The sequence below is a fragment of the Rhea americana genome, unplaced genomic scaffold, assembly GCF_003343005.1.
Source record: "Rhea americana isolate MKP2758 unplaced genomic scaffold, rheAme1 scaffold_163, whole genome shotgun sequence".
Taxonomy (NCBI): Eukaryota; Metazoa; Chordata; class Aves; order Rheiformes; family Rheidae; genus Rhea; species Rhea americana.
The window spans coordinates 1,637,871-1,655,056 of NW_028185739.1; the positions used below are offsets into that span (position 1 = coordinate 1,637,871).

Here is a 17,186-nt window from a genome sequence, read left to right on the forward strand (position 1 = left end):
GACTAGGAAAAAGGCTGCTAAGTGATTTGCCCATTCCAAGATTATATAGATTTATCAGTACGYTCACTGCACAGAAACAGTATTTTTCAGTTTACCTGGTCAAAATAAATTCCCAGTAAAGCAGAGGTACAATTCTGATTTTTAATGTACAGGAATATCAGTTAGCACCTGCTTAAGCAAGGACCCATTTCAGTTTCCTGCTCTTGGACTGAAAAAATACAGTATTGCCACAGAGAGAGGAAGGAGCTGGCACTGTACTGGGACTTGAAGTGTAAGATTAACCCGAAAATATGTTACCAATTCCTTGTTTGAGGAACATCAAGGTGATTGCAGCTGTACGTCCCTCGTAGCAAGAGAGGTGCTCCCTCCCCACCCATCATGTTCTGCGCCCCTCCAAGGATGGACAGCTTGTGGCCTCACAAGCACCGCGCGATCCAGGTCCCTGCTGCATTGCTGCTTGCAGCTCATGGCTGGTCCTTCCTCACCAGTGCCCCTCGGGCCACGTCGCCTGCTCCTGCACAGGAGCAGGATAACAACCTGCCCTATCCGCTCTCCTTGCTATGGCAAGCCACGAGACAAGTACTCTGTCAGCACTTACATGTCCTTAGGCATCTATCTTCCCTGYGTAAATGAATCTGCTGCGAGGACACACAGACATATCCCACCCCGCTTTGCAACCAGAGCTCTTCATAGCAATCTAGTTAAACAAGCCAAAAGAACAAAACTGCAGGGACAATTATAAGTGACAGAAGCTTAAATACCCAGAGGACCTTTATGAGCCTGAGATGCTCTTGTTTAAGTACTCTGACAATTCAAAAAGTAGCGAGTTTAATGAAAATTAGATTTAGCAAGTGATTAGCAGAGTAGTTCTCAGCACCYGGTACAACAGCACAGCGTTTCTCCAAGCAGAGCAAGGGCTAGCTGAGAGACGTTCCTAACAACATCCAGAAAAGGCACGTTTAAGGTAACTTGTACCTTGGGAGCGGCTCTCGGGCACAGGACAGCAAGCGTGACTCAGATTTGCCCCAAGCCTACAGGAGGCACGCGGGCTTTGCGGCTAGTGAAGCGTTGGTGGACGCCCAGAGCACCGTGCGTCAGGGCAAGCCTCACCAGGCAGAGATCTCTGGGGGCTGTTTCGACACACGGGGCGGGATGTGCCAGTGAGGGCGCAGGCAGAGGCCAGGTGGAGCACTCTGCCGCGCTGCAGCGCGCGGGCGGTCCACCCAGCTGCACCGCCGGCCGCCGCGGTGCCAGAGCCGCGCAGGGGCAGGCGCCGCGGGCGGCCCGCTCCCGCGCGGGAACCAGCTGCGCCGCGGTGACAGCAGCCACTTACATTGACAGACTCCTTTCCGTTGTACTTGACGCGAATCCTTGGCTCCTGGATCACGTCCAGGTTGGAGCCGGTGACCGTCAGAGCCGTGTGTCCGCTGCAGAGAACCAGGAGACATCGGATTAATGCGTTTGGCAGGAGGAGCTGCGGCGACACGCAGAGATGCTTGCTGATCRCGGGAAGATCTTTCCTGCGGCCGCTACATGAACTGGGCGACGTGGCAGATTAATGCCCCCGCGCTGAGCTGGATTTTCTACCCTCAGCTGTGCCCCCYCCCACATAACAGCACTGCGAGGACCAAAGAACTCAACTGAGCTGAGACTAAACACGTAAGAACAATAAATTAGCTGCGGCGTTTAATGATTCACACGGCGACCTTTTTTAAGTAACGAGGTCCTGCATGACACATGGCATGTGCTGCCCCTCAGCACGGGCTTTCACGCCTGGCCTCCTCTTGCACGTGCTAACTGCAGCAGCACACCCCAAATTCGCAGAAGCCTCCAGCCCCTCCACAGCAGAGCCCAGCTGCTTCTTTTAGATCTCCGTTAGCAACTCTGACAAACCCATCCAACCCATCTTACCCAAAACAAGAAGTGATTTTGAATTTGGGCTCAAAGCAAAGATGTCTTAGAGCCTGCAGAGAAACACATACTTCTTTCATGAGCAATTTTAAAAAATAATTGGAAGTGAAAGGAAGAGCTGCATTACATCCCTTGTGAGCACAGCCATTGAAGTAACACCAAGGGATGAATCCGTCCCAGAGCTTTTAGCGCTGCCTACGTCACGGTGCTGTGATGGGGCCTGCCATCCTGTCCTTAGCAGTGAATCTTGGATAAACAGCATATTTTGATTAGCATCAGCTTTTTCCTTTCTTGGTGGTTGCTGTTTTTGTTTTATTCCAGAACTACAAGAAGGAGCCTTTAATGAGCAATTGTGCACTTCTTCAGCAGATGGAAGTGATCTTGGGGCTTTATTCGTGCTCCCAAAATCTCGGTACAGACTGCTATTGCTGTAATCGCCTTGGTAATTACAACTACTTTAGTAACTCTGGACCCGATTTTCCATCTCTGTAAATGCAAACGCAGCAGACGTCTAGCAACAACAAATTCAGGATCCTGGGTGCATTTGTTGTGCATTTCAAAACAGACCCTCTTTCGTCCTCATYGAGTGCATCCTGAGGGACGAGACCGTGCCAGACCTGGTGAGTTAGCTCCTCCCGCAYGGGAAGAGGAGCTGTTGTTAGAGCTTGGTGTTACCTGGCAATGCTCCATTCGGGCTCGATGTGCTGCACTTTTGGATCGTCGATGTACTCGAACAGCAAGGTCCTTTCGAGCTGCGCCCGATCAACGCTCACCGAGACGTGAACAGAGCCGAGGCCGTGCGTGGACGGGGCAGACACGCACACGATCTCGCTCGTGGATCGCCTGCGCAGGAGAGAGGCAGRGCACACGTCAGCAGGCAGCGGCGGCACGGCGGCAGAAAGCAGCCCCGCGCCCCAGGCCACGCTGCAGCCCTGGGGCGAGGTGCAGCTCAGAAACGCTCCTCTGAAACCCGCAACGCGGACGAGCTCGAGACCCGCACGCAGGTGGGACTCACTCGCGCGAGCGCAGACCCCGCCTGCCCGCCCAGAGAAACCTCAGACTCCCTGAAATTCCTCCTTGTGCCAAACTGCCGCCTCCTGCATCCCTCTGCGAACCTGCTGCCTCCTGCCGGGCACGCGACAACAGACGGCTGCTTTTTAAACGGGATGCACGAGCTCGCTCAAAAGCCGAATTATGGCCCTGCCCCGGCCTTACGCACTGGCCACCTTCCCCAAGGAGCTGGCCCATCACAGCCCTGCGGTTCTAGGAGGGCATCTCCTGGCAGGTACCACGACGCTCGGAGCCGCCCACCTCGGCACGCCGATSCACCACAACCGAGAGAACGGGACCAACCTTCCAGCACATCTGAGGACCAAGCTGGGCTGAGAGCTTTCGCTGGAGCGTTTATACGTCTAACCCTTCCCTACTTCCTGCTCTCTTTTCACCTCCTCTGCACTTCTCCCCTCCTCATCTTACTCTCTGCCCAGGTTCACTCAACGGAGGAGGCGTCCTTGCACAAGGAACGCTTCTCCCCTCCATCCCCACGGATGCTCCGTGCCCGCCCGCCGGAGCGTCGCCGGCGCCCCCGGCCCCGCCAGCCGTCGCGGGCTCCGCTCAGCTCTGCCGCGAGATGCAGAGCGACGCCTCGCTGCTGGCAGTTACGCTGAGCTCCCTGTGATCAGTTAATTAGCTTTTCTGTGCTATTATCATGTCGTCATGGTGAATCTACCCACTCCTCCGATCAGAGACGGGAGAATAGGGGAAGCTGTAATTAGAGTGAATCTCATTAGAAACTGCTTCATCTAATCAGRCTCTCCCACACCCTCTGGTGCAACTGGAGCTCATCGCCTCGAAGCGGTCCGAGCCCAGCCAAGTGTGCAGCACGACCCCGCAGGTACGAGGGGTCGCTTACACGCTGCCACTTGTGTTGTTCAAGTTTCTGCTTGCCTGGTGTAATTAAAACATACACAGAACTCAGAAGCGTCCCTGGTTTCGCAGGTCAGTATCTCCAGGTTGTCTGAATGTAAGCATATATTTAAGAGATTTAAGCTTGCAAGCTGCTTCTGCTGACGGTAACAGTTACCTGCGTGCGTCCGAGGATGCAGTCTGGCATCTCTGCTTCGGATACAGAAAGAAACACTGAGGAATCAGTTACAAGGCTTAGCGCCCGAGAGCTCACTCGCACACGAGGACCTCAGCATCTCCTGATGCACCGTAGGAGGAATCATCATCCTCCTGCTCCCGAGATGGGGAAAAKGGGATACGGGGGAGGTGAGTAACCTCCCCGCTGCCTACGAAGCCAGGCTGGAACCCGAGAGCAGCACGATGCCTGGTGCCTCTCTAAGCTCTCAGCTGCAATTCCTCCCTGTCCGCGCTATCCAGCATGGGAAGCCCAGGTTCCACTGTGGAGCATTTCTACCTCAGCCCCAAACCACTGCCACCATCTGCCTTGGGCTTCTCCGGCTCCCAGGGATTTTCAAGGACTCCCAAGTGCAGAGGACTCAGGAGAGGGAATCAGCCACAGAGAAAGAAGTATAAAAGAAGTAATCACCATGTCAAATGTTCAATTCCTATCTTCTCAGCTCCATAGCCAGACACTAGAGATACAGCAGGAGAGCTGAGGAAGTCCATTAAATCCTTCCTCTTTATTAACAGGCTCTTCATAATCCATCCCTTCCCAGCTACACCATAAAATGGGAATCAAGTTTTAACCGTTTTAGCTATTCYGAGGCTGATGGGAGAAATAATTGCTGATATTCAGCATTTTAATAGCCTCCATATCACAYTCTGGGTTTATCTGGTCCCGTGAGAAGTACTAGGAAGGTCAAGTCCCGGCCGAGTCCCACGGTGCTCAGGAGAACGGTGGGTCAGCACGAGAGCCGCGGGGCACAGCTCACTTGACATCAAATCTTGGCTAAGACTAGCAGAGCAATTTCAGTCCTCTGCCATCCTCTTCCTCCCCAAAGTGGTATCTTTCCTGCCCACAGCTGGGAGGTTAATGAACGAGTGTGAGGGAACCCTGAGACTCAGATTTAAAGGACWGAAGATGGTCACAGAATAATCATTGCTAATATTAAACGTGCTCCCCTGTTTAAACGTTCACAGCTCCCCTATCTGAGGGTCCCTCAGTCTTTCAGAGGAGAAATTCACCTCCACGGGTCTTCGCATCCCTAGAAACCACCTCTGTTCTTTCCGGGAGGCCTAATCCAGGATTTAAAAAGGCAGAATGTCTTCACACATTGCTCTGCTTTGGTGCCCTGTCCCTCTTCCCCAGCTCTGCTCTGGCCCTCCTCCCAGCTGCACGCTCCTGAACCCCCATTTACTCCASGCAGGATGCAGAGATATCATCCCCGGCACGATCCACACGCGGTTCGCCCTCGGCACGCAGTGTGCAGCGGGTGCACCTACGGACCGTTACAGCACATAYGCACAGATGTATACTGCAGACACATTTTTTAACTAAGCCCCCCTAACCCAATAAACCATGCAAATATCAACTCTACATTTACACTGTTGAGTAAAAAACARATTTGCCATAGAAATCCCAGGAGAGATTTACAGTGGTGTCAGTTCTCAGCAGGAGATGTGAAGATCCGGGCTCTGCTCCCAAAGCCCACCCCTCGCTCATGCAATTTCTAGTTTTTGAGATACCTGCAGCAGTGGCTGCAATAAAGATAATGCAAGCTGTTGATCCGCGAACAGAGGAACTTTTCACAATCAAAAGCCACTGGAATTTTCTCATAAATGCTACATTTTCTTCAGTTCACATCTGGTCTGGGGGGGCAGGTACTAGTGAATAGTACAAAGATTTTGCAATTGCAGTKATGCTTGCCTGAGATTTTCTGGAACAGTTAAAATTATAATGCATTAAAATGAAAAAATCGACCGCATTAATATAGATGTAATCAATTCTTTACCAAGCAAAGCTCAGCCACTGTAAGACAGAAGATGCCTTAAAGTAATAAATGACAAAATCAGAGCTTTCAGGGGCTCCTAAATGAGTTTTTGCTGGGGCTGCATGTTTAGCCACGGCAAATTCACAGCAGCTAAAGTTTTGTCAGTCAGGATACCAGAGTAATGGAAACGCGTGTTCAGGCTGCGCCCGCGCTTAGGAACAGCTGGCCTGAAGCTTCAACGTGCAGCGGATGCAAAGGGATCAAGCCTGGCCCCCCACGCAGACCGAGCCCGCGCGGCTCCTCTTACCCGTAGAACTCGCAGGTCTGGTTTCCCAGCGCCACCGACACGCTGCTGCCCGCTCCCAGGTAATGGCCAGTGATGGTCACCATGGTGCCTCCCGACTCCGGGCCGCGACTGGGGTTCAGAAAACTTATTGCTGGATTCTTGAGAAGGAAAAGAACAAACTCAGCGCTCCTGTCTGCTGGGCGCAAAGCTCTCCGCGAGCAGCGACAGCAGGAGAAGTGCCACCCCACCGAGTCCCCGCACTGAGCAGGGACACCAAAAGTAAAAAGGAGATGCATCCCAGAAAGCTGGCTAATTGCTAAATTTCCAAACTATATTTCCAAATAATGTTTTGAGGGCAAAGTCTACATCCCGTCACTGATGAGAAGACACCTCTAGAGCTCTTTTGACATTTTATCAGTGATATTGCAGCAATGCCACTTTATCCTTGTATCTTTGCCTCTGCAATGGCTATTTATCCCCCTTAATAGAATTTGCAAAACACAGGTACCTTTTTATTTGTTTTCAACCAGTGGGTATAACCAAATTGTTTTATTAATGCTTTCACATTACCCTCTTTACGATTCTCATCTGCAAGCTGGCAGCCTCCCAGCCCCACTCCCTTGGTACCACCTGCTTGGCAGCTTAGTGACTTTGTGCTGTTTTCTCTATTGCTTTCAAAATGCAACATGTGTTTTTCCGGGTGTCACAGCATTTGTCAGAGTATTTTAGACCACAAGCCTATCTGACCCTGACTCCTCACTCCTACGCTGGCCTGAATAGATCAGAGAAAAACACACAATCCACCATGCTGTGGATAATTACAGAATAATGTTGCAAGAGGGAAAAATTCCTCCTCCAACTGCTCGTGGCCAGCTCACGGCCCTTATCCTAGCTGTCACACCAGCAGTACCTAGACAACACACATGTTGATGGCAGCATTTACGTTACGCAGGCTTGGCAGCATTTGACACAACAAAGAGAAGAGATTCTGAAGGGGAAGAAACCTCCAAAGGAGGTTCGGTGCATGACTGCTCACCAAAAGGCTCCGTGCGCCTACAGCCCCATCCTGGTGACTCTTCCCAGGGAAAATTAGGAACAAGCTGCATCTCTGTCCAGGGGGGCAAAAGCCCACTGCGAGCCACTGTTCTCCCCAGCGCCCTGGCACTGGTGGCAGGAGCACAGCAGCCAAGGGGTGCATTTAGTCAGCACAGCCGTTAGGTCCAGCACGTTCACGTGCACAAACCAGAAAACAGAGCTGCATGCAAACCGAAAAGCAGAGTCCTCCTTTGCACTCAAAGTAAATTATTAGCACCTCCTGGCTACAAGCACCTGCCATTTCTGGTATGGACAAGTGAATTGAGTATTACCTTGTCTAAACATTACAGTCCTTGGAAATTTTTGCATTTCCAAAAATAGAAACTCAGACTGTAACCCCAAGCAGTCATTCTTGTAAACAAGGGAATGAGAGAAGAGCTGAGGGCCTACACTAAAGGCCTGCAAAAACCTCAAGGCTGGAACGAGACCCGTGTTGGATGAGGATATGATAGCTAAATAAGACTTTTCCATCTTCAGCTTATGATTTGGTGATAATTATGACAGATTTACAGATCTGAAGTAGCTCCAAGGTTCCACCTCTCCACATAAAATGGGTGCAATTAAGGCGACAGCATAGATCCTGCCTGGTGTCAGGCATCAGATGAGCTCACTAAGGCATGAACCCTCCCAGGGTCAGAACAGAGCTCTGCTTTAAGGTACCAATCAATTTTACTACCGACTTTAACGGCATAAACCAGCTGTAATGGAATTCGTGGCGGCGCCAAAGAGAAAAATAGAGGCCAAATAAAAAATAGGAAATGATGTACTAGAAGTTTTGGACGCCTGAGAAAAAGAAACGATATTAAGAATAAGTGCTGAAAACAAGGATCAACACTGCAGAGAGTGATAATGTTCAGCAYATGTTTAGCAGGTTGCTGCAAGGTACTACTCCAAGATTAATCTCTGCAGTTACCTTCCACTGGATCCCAATTCTTATTTAACACAAACCATGAGAATATTCTCTTTTGTGTAGCATGAGAACCTTGAAATAATTGCAAGTCTGGTGACTGTGGTGTACATATATATTAAAAAAAGAATTTTCAGACTAATAGCAGTTGGCCCAGAAAACAGTCTGCATGACTCTGGGAACCAGGCAACAGGCTTGCAAAGGCTCCAGATCAGCCAGCCCAGGTCCCCCTCGTTTTTCAACTCATCCTAATGATGACACCTGAGGTCTGGTCCTGGCTTTGCAGCAGCTCATCGCATGCCATTAGCAAATCACCTCCATTTTAACACAGCAACTATCTCAAAGATTTGTTTATTCACCCGGTGTCTACTCTGACTTGCTAGCACACTCGAGCATACACTTAGCTTTAATCAAATGCCTGATCAAGCGCCCTGCCAAGCCACAGCTGGGCCCTTCGWTTTACTCACCTACAAGAAGGGGATTCTAACATTAGTTAAGGTGCAACAAATACTGCAGTGCAGAAAATGAACACTTCACAACTCAAAAATTAAAGGTTAAAAGCTTGCATCTGTGAATCCTAATCAGCATTTGCAGAGAGCTTTCCCCAGACAGGGGCCAGGACAGAGAGCAGAGGACTGTCCCCACGGCCGCCCGGACCCAGCAGTTGCTTTGAAGCTCAGACTCTGCCAACAGCCTCGTGGCACCCTGCTATTTTGCACCACTGCTACGTTGCTGAAAAAATGAAATCCCAGGGGAGAGTGGTGCTTACAAAGCTGATAGGACAGCAGGGGCCAGCCTGATTTATCTCTCAATTAGTTTACAAATTGCGAACAATTGGTAAGTGCTGGCATTTCACAGCATACACAGATTCCACTAAGCACAAAATCAATGTGCCGRGATGAAGTGCCCTGCTTAGGCAAAACCGGAGATACGAGAAACTCCAGCTGTGGCTTTTAAGTTTATGAATCAAAAGGCTGCTAATTAACAGAAGGAAGTGACAATCACTCAAGCAATGGAAATCCACCAACCCAAAGAGCAACTCTTCATTAAGCAGATAGATGCAGCCTACAATGAATTGGCATTCTCAGTGGGAGAATAAATAAATAAATAAATAAATAAAATCAGGGAATATTTGGATGCAGAATTGCCCTTCCATCCCGAAGTGCATCACGGAGAAAACATTAAATCTACAGACACAGAAACTAACTCTGATATTAGGATTCATAGGCTCTTTATTAAAAAGAAGTTTCTCTTAGGGCACTAAAAGATGGTGCCTGGTGCTTGCTCTCCTTCCGTGCATTTCCGTGCTCCTGTGCAGGGACACAGAGCGCCTGCATGCATATACATGTATGCAAAGAAAACAGCTTCCAAACCAGCAAGCAGCAGCATGGTAGATGTTTCTCAGTTAACTAGGTCCCAAAGTAACGATGTTCCTTCATTTCTCTTCCCTTCCCAAGACACAGGAAAATTTTGAGCGCTGACTCAAATTCTTTGGCAAGGTTACGCATAAAGTCCTCAACAGAGCACTAACTTACGCTCAACACAGCGCTCCCGCCCCGAGAGCGCCAATRCGCTTTGCAAGCCGTAACCGAGCTCAGCAATCCAAAGGTTGTTGCTATTTTAGAGGTGCGAAGCTGAGCCAGAAGTCGTGGGAGCTCAGGTACTTAAATCCTGTTAGACCTCTGCCAGCTTTGGACCCTGAGCCCTGGTGAAAACGGGGCCAGCAGCGACCGGCCCGCGCAACCCTGCAGGGAGAGCGCAGGAACGGGCGGCGAGCGCGGGGCGTTCGCCTCCGGCCCCCGCCGTACTCACCACGAACACGTAGTGCTGCGCCGACTTGGCCGTGAACTCGGGCTCGCACTCGCCGATGCAGAGGAGCGCGGGGCCGGAGCTGACGCCCGGCAGCGCCTGCCCCATCTCGCACACGATCCTGAAAACAGAAACGCCGCCGTGAGCCCCTGGCCGGAGGCGCCAGCGCTGCCCCGGTCCGTCCTCCCAATTTTTTTCCCCCCCCTTCTTTAACTTTGATATCTGCCTCTCTCCTCTTCAGAAGAAGTTAATTACTGAGTCTATTTTTACCCTGTGTAGTAATTTAAAGGAAAAAAAAATCAAAATTAGACATAATTATTACAAGCTGTAAACTCCAGAGCAAAGCAGAGCAATAATGGCAATATATTAGCCAGTAGCAAAGCGCGTGTGAAGTCCTCAGAGTAACAGATGAGTTCATTAAGTGCACAGCTCACATTGCAGTCTCCCAGTTAATCAAAACTGGAGAAACCTGCTGGGGGGCGATGGGGACGGACACGGCGAGCGGCCGCCTGGCSCYGGCCCCGTGGGAGGCGCGGATCTCCCGGCGGGTGGATAACGCAGGGATCCCAGGGCCTGGGAASGCAGAAAGCCCTTTAGCTGAGCCTAAAGGGAGGGAGCGACTCTGATCCCACTGCAATGCTGGGAAAGGCAAATTCAAGCGCGTTCTGCTGGGCGCCGGAAAGCTCAGGACATGCACGAGCTGCCCTGCAAAGGGCGGCAGAAGCCGAGGACAAGGTGAAACTGTGATTACAGGCAGGGCCCGGCTCCCACGCAGGCGGAGGAACCAGTAACGCAGACGAGGAAACGCTCGTCCGCGCTTGGCCCGCAGAGCGAGACCCGGGGAAAGCGCCAAGCCGGAGCTTCCCTTCCCCAGCGCGGCCGGAGGTCCGGCTGCTGCGTGGCGGGGGAAAGGCTCTTCTGCTGACCGGGGGCAAGTAAACCAAAGGCTCCAGTTTCTGGGGCCAGCACTTCAGTGGCCTCTTTGGCAGCATTCACTGCAAATAAAATAACTAGAGAAGAAAACGAAGAGCCTGCAGACAGTATGCACAGGTGATGCCAGGAGGCGTAGCGAAGCACACACACGCTAGCGCAGAGCTCTGACGTGAAGGTCCTTATTGCTGCAGGTTGCCTGGAGAGGTGCTGCCTTTGGGGAGCAGGAACCGAGGCAGCTCAGCTCCGCRCCCGGGCCGCGCCGCCACCGGTTCCTCCCTCGGCCGTGCAGCAGGTAGGATGGAGCGAGGGGCGGTGGCACAAGTGACCCTGGTGCAGCTGATCCCCATTCCTGGTAAAAGCCAAATTCCCAGCAGGTGCCTTGTTACAAAGCGGTGCATTCGGCAGAGCCGTAGGGTGCTGATTGCTGGGCTAAGTGGCCCTTTCACCAACATTAACCTAATTGCTGGCTGATAGCGCRCGTGGCTGGAGCATATGGTGAGTCATTACGGAGCTGGAGCTCGGTCTGCCCGCAGAGCCCTGCCCGGGGTCCCCGATCTGCGTCGTCTCGCAAGGGCAGCTCCCCTGCTAGCGCTCGCCGCTATCCGCCCAGGGTGAGCGTTTTAACGAGGTTAACAAACTTCGGAAAGCTCAAGAACGGCAATTAGAGTCAGGATTATAAAAATCAGGGCTTCGTACYGTCAAAGGAGGATAATTTCATAACCTCCCATCCTTCGTTTGGAAAAAGCAAAGCAAAACACCGAGCGGCCCAAGCCGCTGCCGCTCGCAGCGCTCCCGGGGGGCCGCTCGGAGCCACCGCTGCAATAACCCCGGCGGGGCTCTGCCCGTCGCCCGCCGGCGCCGAGCTCCTCCCGGCTCCCGCCTCAGGCCGCRGCCGAGCTCGCCCGGCCGAAGCGACCGAACCCCCTCGGCGGATGTTTAAGGGGGGTCCCCAGGCCGGAGACGTCCCAGCGCGGCGCGGGCCGCGGGAGCACTCACTGTTCGGCGGCGACGTACTGCTCCGGCAAGGGCGCGCACGGCACCCCCGCCACCTGCACGCCGTGCGCGATCTCGGAGAAGTCCAGCCCCAGGTTCACGCCGCGGATGGTCACCCTCGTGCCACCTTCGGGCGGGCCGGACACCGTCAGGAGCTGGAGGGAAACAAAACGTGGGCTCAGCTGCGGCAGGAAGATCCGGAGGGTTCCCACCACCATCACCACCACCACCACCCGCTGACGGCCGCGACCACCTCCGCTCTCACCGAGGACCCGGCGTCCTCGAGCGGGAGCGCTGCGATGGCCGCAGCCACGCGTTCTTGCGTGACTCGGACCCCAGACGCCCGACCGCWCGTTCTGCCTTTGCCCTGGGCGCTCTGGGTCGACTCGCTAGCGTCGTCCATGCAGAGCTCCAAGGTTTCAGCTCTTCAGGAGTTTTCCCTTAACTTTTCCAGCTGGCTGGCAGCTGCTTTTCTTCCACCTGCAGCGCTTACACTGCCCATCACCCTCCCCCCACCACCAAAAAACCCCCAAACCAACAACCCCCCTCCCCAGAACAGTCAGTGTTTGCCATTTCCTGACCCTTCGGCGAGCCGAGCTGCCCGACCACACCGAACGGAGCCGACCACGCGTTTTGAAAACGTCCTGACCTGGAAAATCCCCGATACGGAGCTCCGCTCGACCTAGATTTTAGTGGCCGCTAATTGAACAGTTTTGAAGTAACTGTGCCATAAAGCAGCCCCGGGGTTAGAACAGATGCATTCAATTAATTACAGCTGGGGAGATTCAGTCAAAATCCCAGAAAGAGGAGAAGTCTTAAAGGTCCAGCGGCCGCGGGCGCGCGTGACCCCTCGAGGGGCGGCCGGCATCCCGCGGCGCCGGGACTTGGCTTGCTCCAAGGCCTGTTTTTGTGCAGACGCGCCACCGCGGCTGCTGCGGGCTTCCTGGTCCATCTTAAGCACCCCTAAACGTGGTTGCGTTGGGAAGCTGCAGAGCTCGCCGTAACGACGGCCCACGTTTCAGCGCTGAGACAGAAAGCATCAGGAGGAAATATTTTCCCCAAAATRTTAGACTTATCTGCTTCCTATCTGCCCTCAAAAGTGCTCTCCGTGTTATTTGAGTTACTGCAGCCAGCAGTAACGAGTTTAGCACAGAGGTCTTCAGCCTTGGAGGCCTGTGGAGGATCAAAAGAATCTACAAGGGGGAGCTAGAAAAAAACCAAGGCTGTTGTCAGGGGTTTTACATTTACTGTGGAAGGGGCTGTACCCCTGCTGGAAACTTTTAGGACATGTGCAAAACAGAAACAGTCTGAAAAATCACTAAGATCTCAAGCAGGGCCTGGCAGGCACAGCCTTTGGTCTTGCTGATCTCCTAAACTATTCTAGCAGGACACCTCTCCTGTCTGTCTCAGTTTCTCCTTGCACGAGACAAATGAGCAACCCCCCTTCCTTTATAAAGCATGCTCCATGCTGTTCRACGACAGGACTTAGCAACTGCAAAGCACTGGATTATCAACAGACAGGATGCACGTACGCAGACGAAATGGATGGTGGTACGAGCTTGCTTACCCTTGCACTCTGCCTTTACATGGCCTACGGGACRCAGGTGCACATTTCTGCTAGTGCAGCTTCTTACCTGAAACCAAGGTAGGTTGTACCAGTACAAACCACCTCACTTTACTGGTCTAGCTTAAGGGTGTTGCATCAACGTGGCAGTGAGATGCCCATAATCCTCCACAGAGGCCACACCTGAGCCTTACGGTAACTGGTACGATAAGCGGCTGCAGCTCTGAAGCAAAGTGCCTGCACCCCTGAAGAGCAACAACCCTTCTCTCAAGGCTTCTTTCTGGACATGAGCTTTGTGTCCCCCCATTCTGCTCCCTCATAAGCCATCTATACACAGGTCCCACCAAGTCAATGAAAGATGCATTCTCCTCCCTCCTAACCTCAKGCTGCTTCTTACATCCTCTCCAGACATCTTTCATGAAGTCCTTCAGGATTCCTATCATGGTATCCTTCAGATACAAAAAGCAGCAAGYATTTGCCTTGGGACACTGAAATTCAGCAGCTGAGGCAGAAGCAGAGCTGAGGAGTGCCAGTGCCCGGTTGTCCTGCTCTGAACAGGGAGCACCAGCAGAGCCTGGGCTGGTAAAGGACCCCTGAGCCCCAGTGCAGTACCAGCATGCTTCCAGCCTGCAGAAGACGCTCCTGTAATGCAAGATCAACGTTTTCACCTTATGGTTTGCCAGTTCCATGGTTTAGCATTTCTGAAATAAAGCAATATTCAACCAGAAGTGTCTGCACAAGCCAGGGAGAAATAGGACTACTTGCAAGACACAGACAGACCTTTCCCTCTGTAGAGTCAGAGACAAGCTGGGAGCCCACAACAGCTTTGCAGTATTACTAGTTGGCATCCATTAGGGTGCCGAGAGTGCGACCCGGTTGCAGAATAGATGGTATAACYGCCACCCCCTCCCCGAAATGTCATCCACCTTCATCCTTTTCTCTATTTTATTTTTTTATTTTCCTCTAAGCTCTGCGGGCCCCAGCTGACGAGCCCAGCAGGGAAGCAGCACATGAGCATTGTCATCCCGGCATGATCCCTCCTTGTCTCTGCCTTAGCTGATGGCACATTCAGAGCCTAATTGTCATCTCGGCAGAGCGACTCCATTATTCAGCCTGACACCCCCCCCCAGCTGTTTGTTGCACTGATGTTATATTAATGAGGCCTGCAAATAAATGAATAGGAGATCAGAGTGCCGCTTGTTCGCAAGAAAACCGATTTTTATTTATTTATTGCTGAGACCACAGACCATGTGGAAGTTTTATGCTGTTAAAGGGAYACTGGCAGTGACGGTACGGCCCTGCAGTCAGACCGTGCAAAGAAAAGGACACTTTATATACTACCGTATTTAATTTCATGACTATTAAAACACAATCTCTTCTTGCTAGTTATGCATCCCCTAGAGGTACGGGAACCTAGGAGTGAGGCCTGTCACCTACAGCTGGAGAACAAGAGAGGGAACYCAGCCCTAGAAAGCAAAAGGAGCAGAAAACACTCTTCTTCTAATGTGAGTGATCCAGAGTGCTTTTAACACAGGCACTTGCACGAGACTCAACGCCACTCTCTAGTCCAGGCGGATTGAGACATTGTGTCACCATTTCCAGCTTTTTCACCCAAATGATGACTCCTGCCAGCATCATGCTGTTCCCACTGGGGCCAGCTGCTCTCTGCTACCAGTTTTCAGTGCAGAGCACCAGGCCYTGCAGGACTGGACGTTGCCAAATGAGACCTTAAATACTCAAAAAGCTCAGATGCCAATAAAAAAGAACCCAACAGCCTCAACAGCAGTCAAGGCTCCAAAGGTATTATGGTCTCCAAGACCATCTCAAACTGTTCTGAAGGGAAAAGGGGAATACAGCAGAAGTTATCCTGTGATATCGCAAGGTTTGCACTGTGCAATACCAAAGCTGCGGGGTTTCTGCCGGGCTCTGCCGTTGTCTGTAGCCCCGACTGCTCGAGACCTTGCACAATTCAGCCACAAAACTCAGCCCTACACAGCGTGTACCCCATCTGCGGATGTCAAAGCACACCAAGAAGGCTATAGTTACTTCTGTCATTCCACTTCTTTTTCCACAGCAGTGGAAACTTAACTTTCTTAAAAAAAAGTAAAAGGTAAATTCGTAACWGCAAGAGTGGGAGGCAGAGTTCAAGGAAAACCACCAAACACTGCAAGACTTAGGATAAAATCACAACAGCTCCCAGCACTGCCAGAGCCAGCCGAGGGCACGAAACGACAGATTGCCCTAAAACTTATCTTTCCAGTTGCGGACCCTCACCGTGGAATAGGCCGATCTGCCAACAAAAGCACAGGCAAAGTTTCCTACTCACTGTCTCAGCCCCAAATCCACGCAGGGCAATCTCCCGAGGCTCAGACATCCCCAGCGAGGCACGTCGTGCCTCCCACCTTGAACGCTGAGACACAGACCTGGTTAYGGAGACAAGAAACGTGTAACAGCAAAGCTCTGCTCTCTTCTCCTTGGATGGAGACCAAAAATATTGCTTTCAAGTTGGACAGTGATAAAATACTCTGTGGCAGTGCCGTGCCTGCAGCCAGCAATGAGAGCCAGCCTGAAAATGCTCAGATGCAAATTATTTAGTGGCTGGAACAGAGTATTTTTTCCCCTTCTTTGCTTAGCTCTAGGAGGGGTAAATAAATCTAAGACTTCTTAAATGTTACAACTGTCTGAACAGTTTATGATGAAGAAAATCTCAGGCAGAGGCAGAGGCTAGTTTGCTCGTGGCATCCTGTAACATAACCTCGTGCACCCACAATGCTCGGATAAGGAAAAGGGGAGCTGCCTCCTGCCGCAGGGGACAGCAGGAGACAGCTCMCTCGATTCCTTAAAAAGGCTTAGGGAGAGGAGGCATAAAGCTGCTGTGAGCACTATCTTCGATAGGCTTCTGCTGCCCAGCGGGACGGGCACGGCAGCACAGCCTGGGCAAYGCTCGCTGCCGTTTGCGTTAACTCCCTCCGTAACTTTTAAAAAGTTAATGGCAATGGGCACCAGGAGATCTTGCTGCTAGGCCCCCTTTTCTGGGAGGGCTCTGACTTGGAAAGTGCCGGTGCTGGCAGGGCTCCCTGCTCAYGAAAGCAAAAGCCAAATGACCTTGGGCCCCAGTCACCCGACCTAAACTCCAGAGCAGACCTCCCTGTCGCCACACYGCAGCCGCCGAGGGTTAACTTTAACCTGGTTAACTTCGGTCGCTCGTAACGGGCAGGACAAGGTCAACAGCCAGGCAAGCCCTGGAGGCTCATTTTATTTATATATAAATAGCTACAACCTGCCAGATAAACAAAGAGACTAAGGAAGGGGCAGACTCAGTATTTTTTGTAACGTGTTCACCTCTCCACGCGATCAGAGCCACCCCGACCTCTCTTCTGCCGTCTCGCCAGCTCTGCTCTGCGCTTCAGTGTCTACAAAACTCTGCACAAGCGAAAGAGCTGCCCGTTACTGGCATGACTCGGCCAGGAAGAAAGTTTAGGAAAGAAATGCCAGAGGCCCAGTGATGTCCCCTTGGGCCAGATGGAGTCTCCTTGGTGAGATACTCCATCAGTCAAGCCCAGCCCCATCGCAACGCTACGAGCCTCTRCAGTTTCCTCCTCTCCTTGATACAGAGGAGGCTAATGCCTGCCTCCCTGGGGTTTTGAGCATGAGCTAGTTTAACAAGCTGGTTTAGAAACTAATTTGAGTTAAGAGGAAACTTCCATGTTGTCAAGAAGGTCTTAGTTAAGCTGGTACAAGTACGTATGCTGAAAAGCCCTTGTTTAGCCACAAACATCAGCGCAAGAGGCC

At 51.9% G+C, this 17,186-nt stretch overlaps 1 protein-coding gene across 3 annotated transcripts in view; it reads right to left on the reverse strand.

Annotated features, from left to right (window-relative positions):
* PLXNA2 (plexin A2) overlaps positions 1 to 17,186 on the reverse strand; it is a 165,909-nt gene that overhangs the window by 23,051 nt on the left and 125,672 nt on the right. For all 3 annotated transcript variants that reach the window (XM_085300421.1, XM_085300420.1, XM_085300418.1), the window contains exons 13-17: positions 11,834 to 11,985; positions 9,908 to 10,025; positions 6,115 to 6,251; positions 2,587 to 2,754; positions 1,334 to 1,427 (exon numbers count right to left, since the gene is read on the reverse strand). In XM_085300421.1, the coding sequence (XP_085156547.1) occupies positions 1,334 to 1,427; positions 2,587 to 2,754; positions 6,115 to 6,251; positions 9,908 to 10,025; positions 11,834 to 11,985 (669 nt within the window). The remainder of the gene's footprint in view (positions 1 to 1,333; positions 1,428 to 2,586; positions 2,755 to 6,114; positions 6,252 to 9,907; positions 10,026 to 11,833; positions 11,986 to 17,186) is intronic.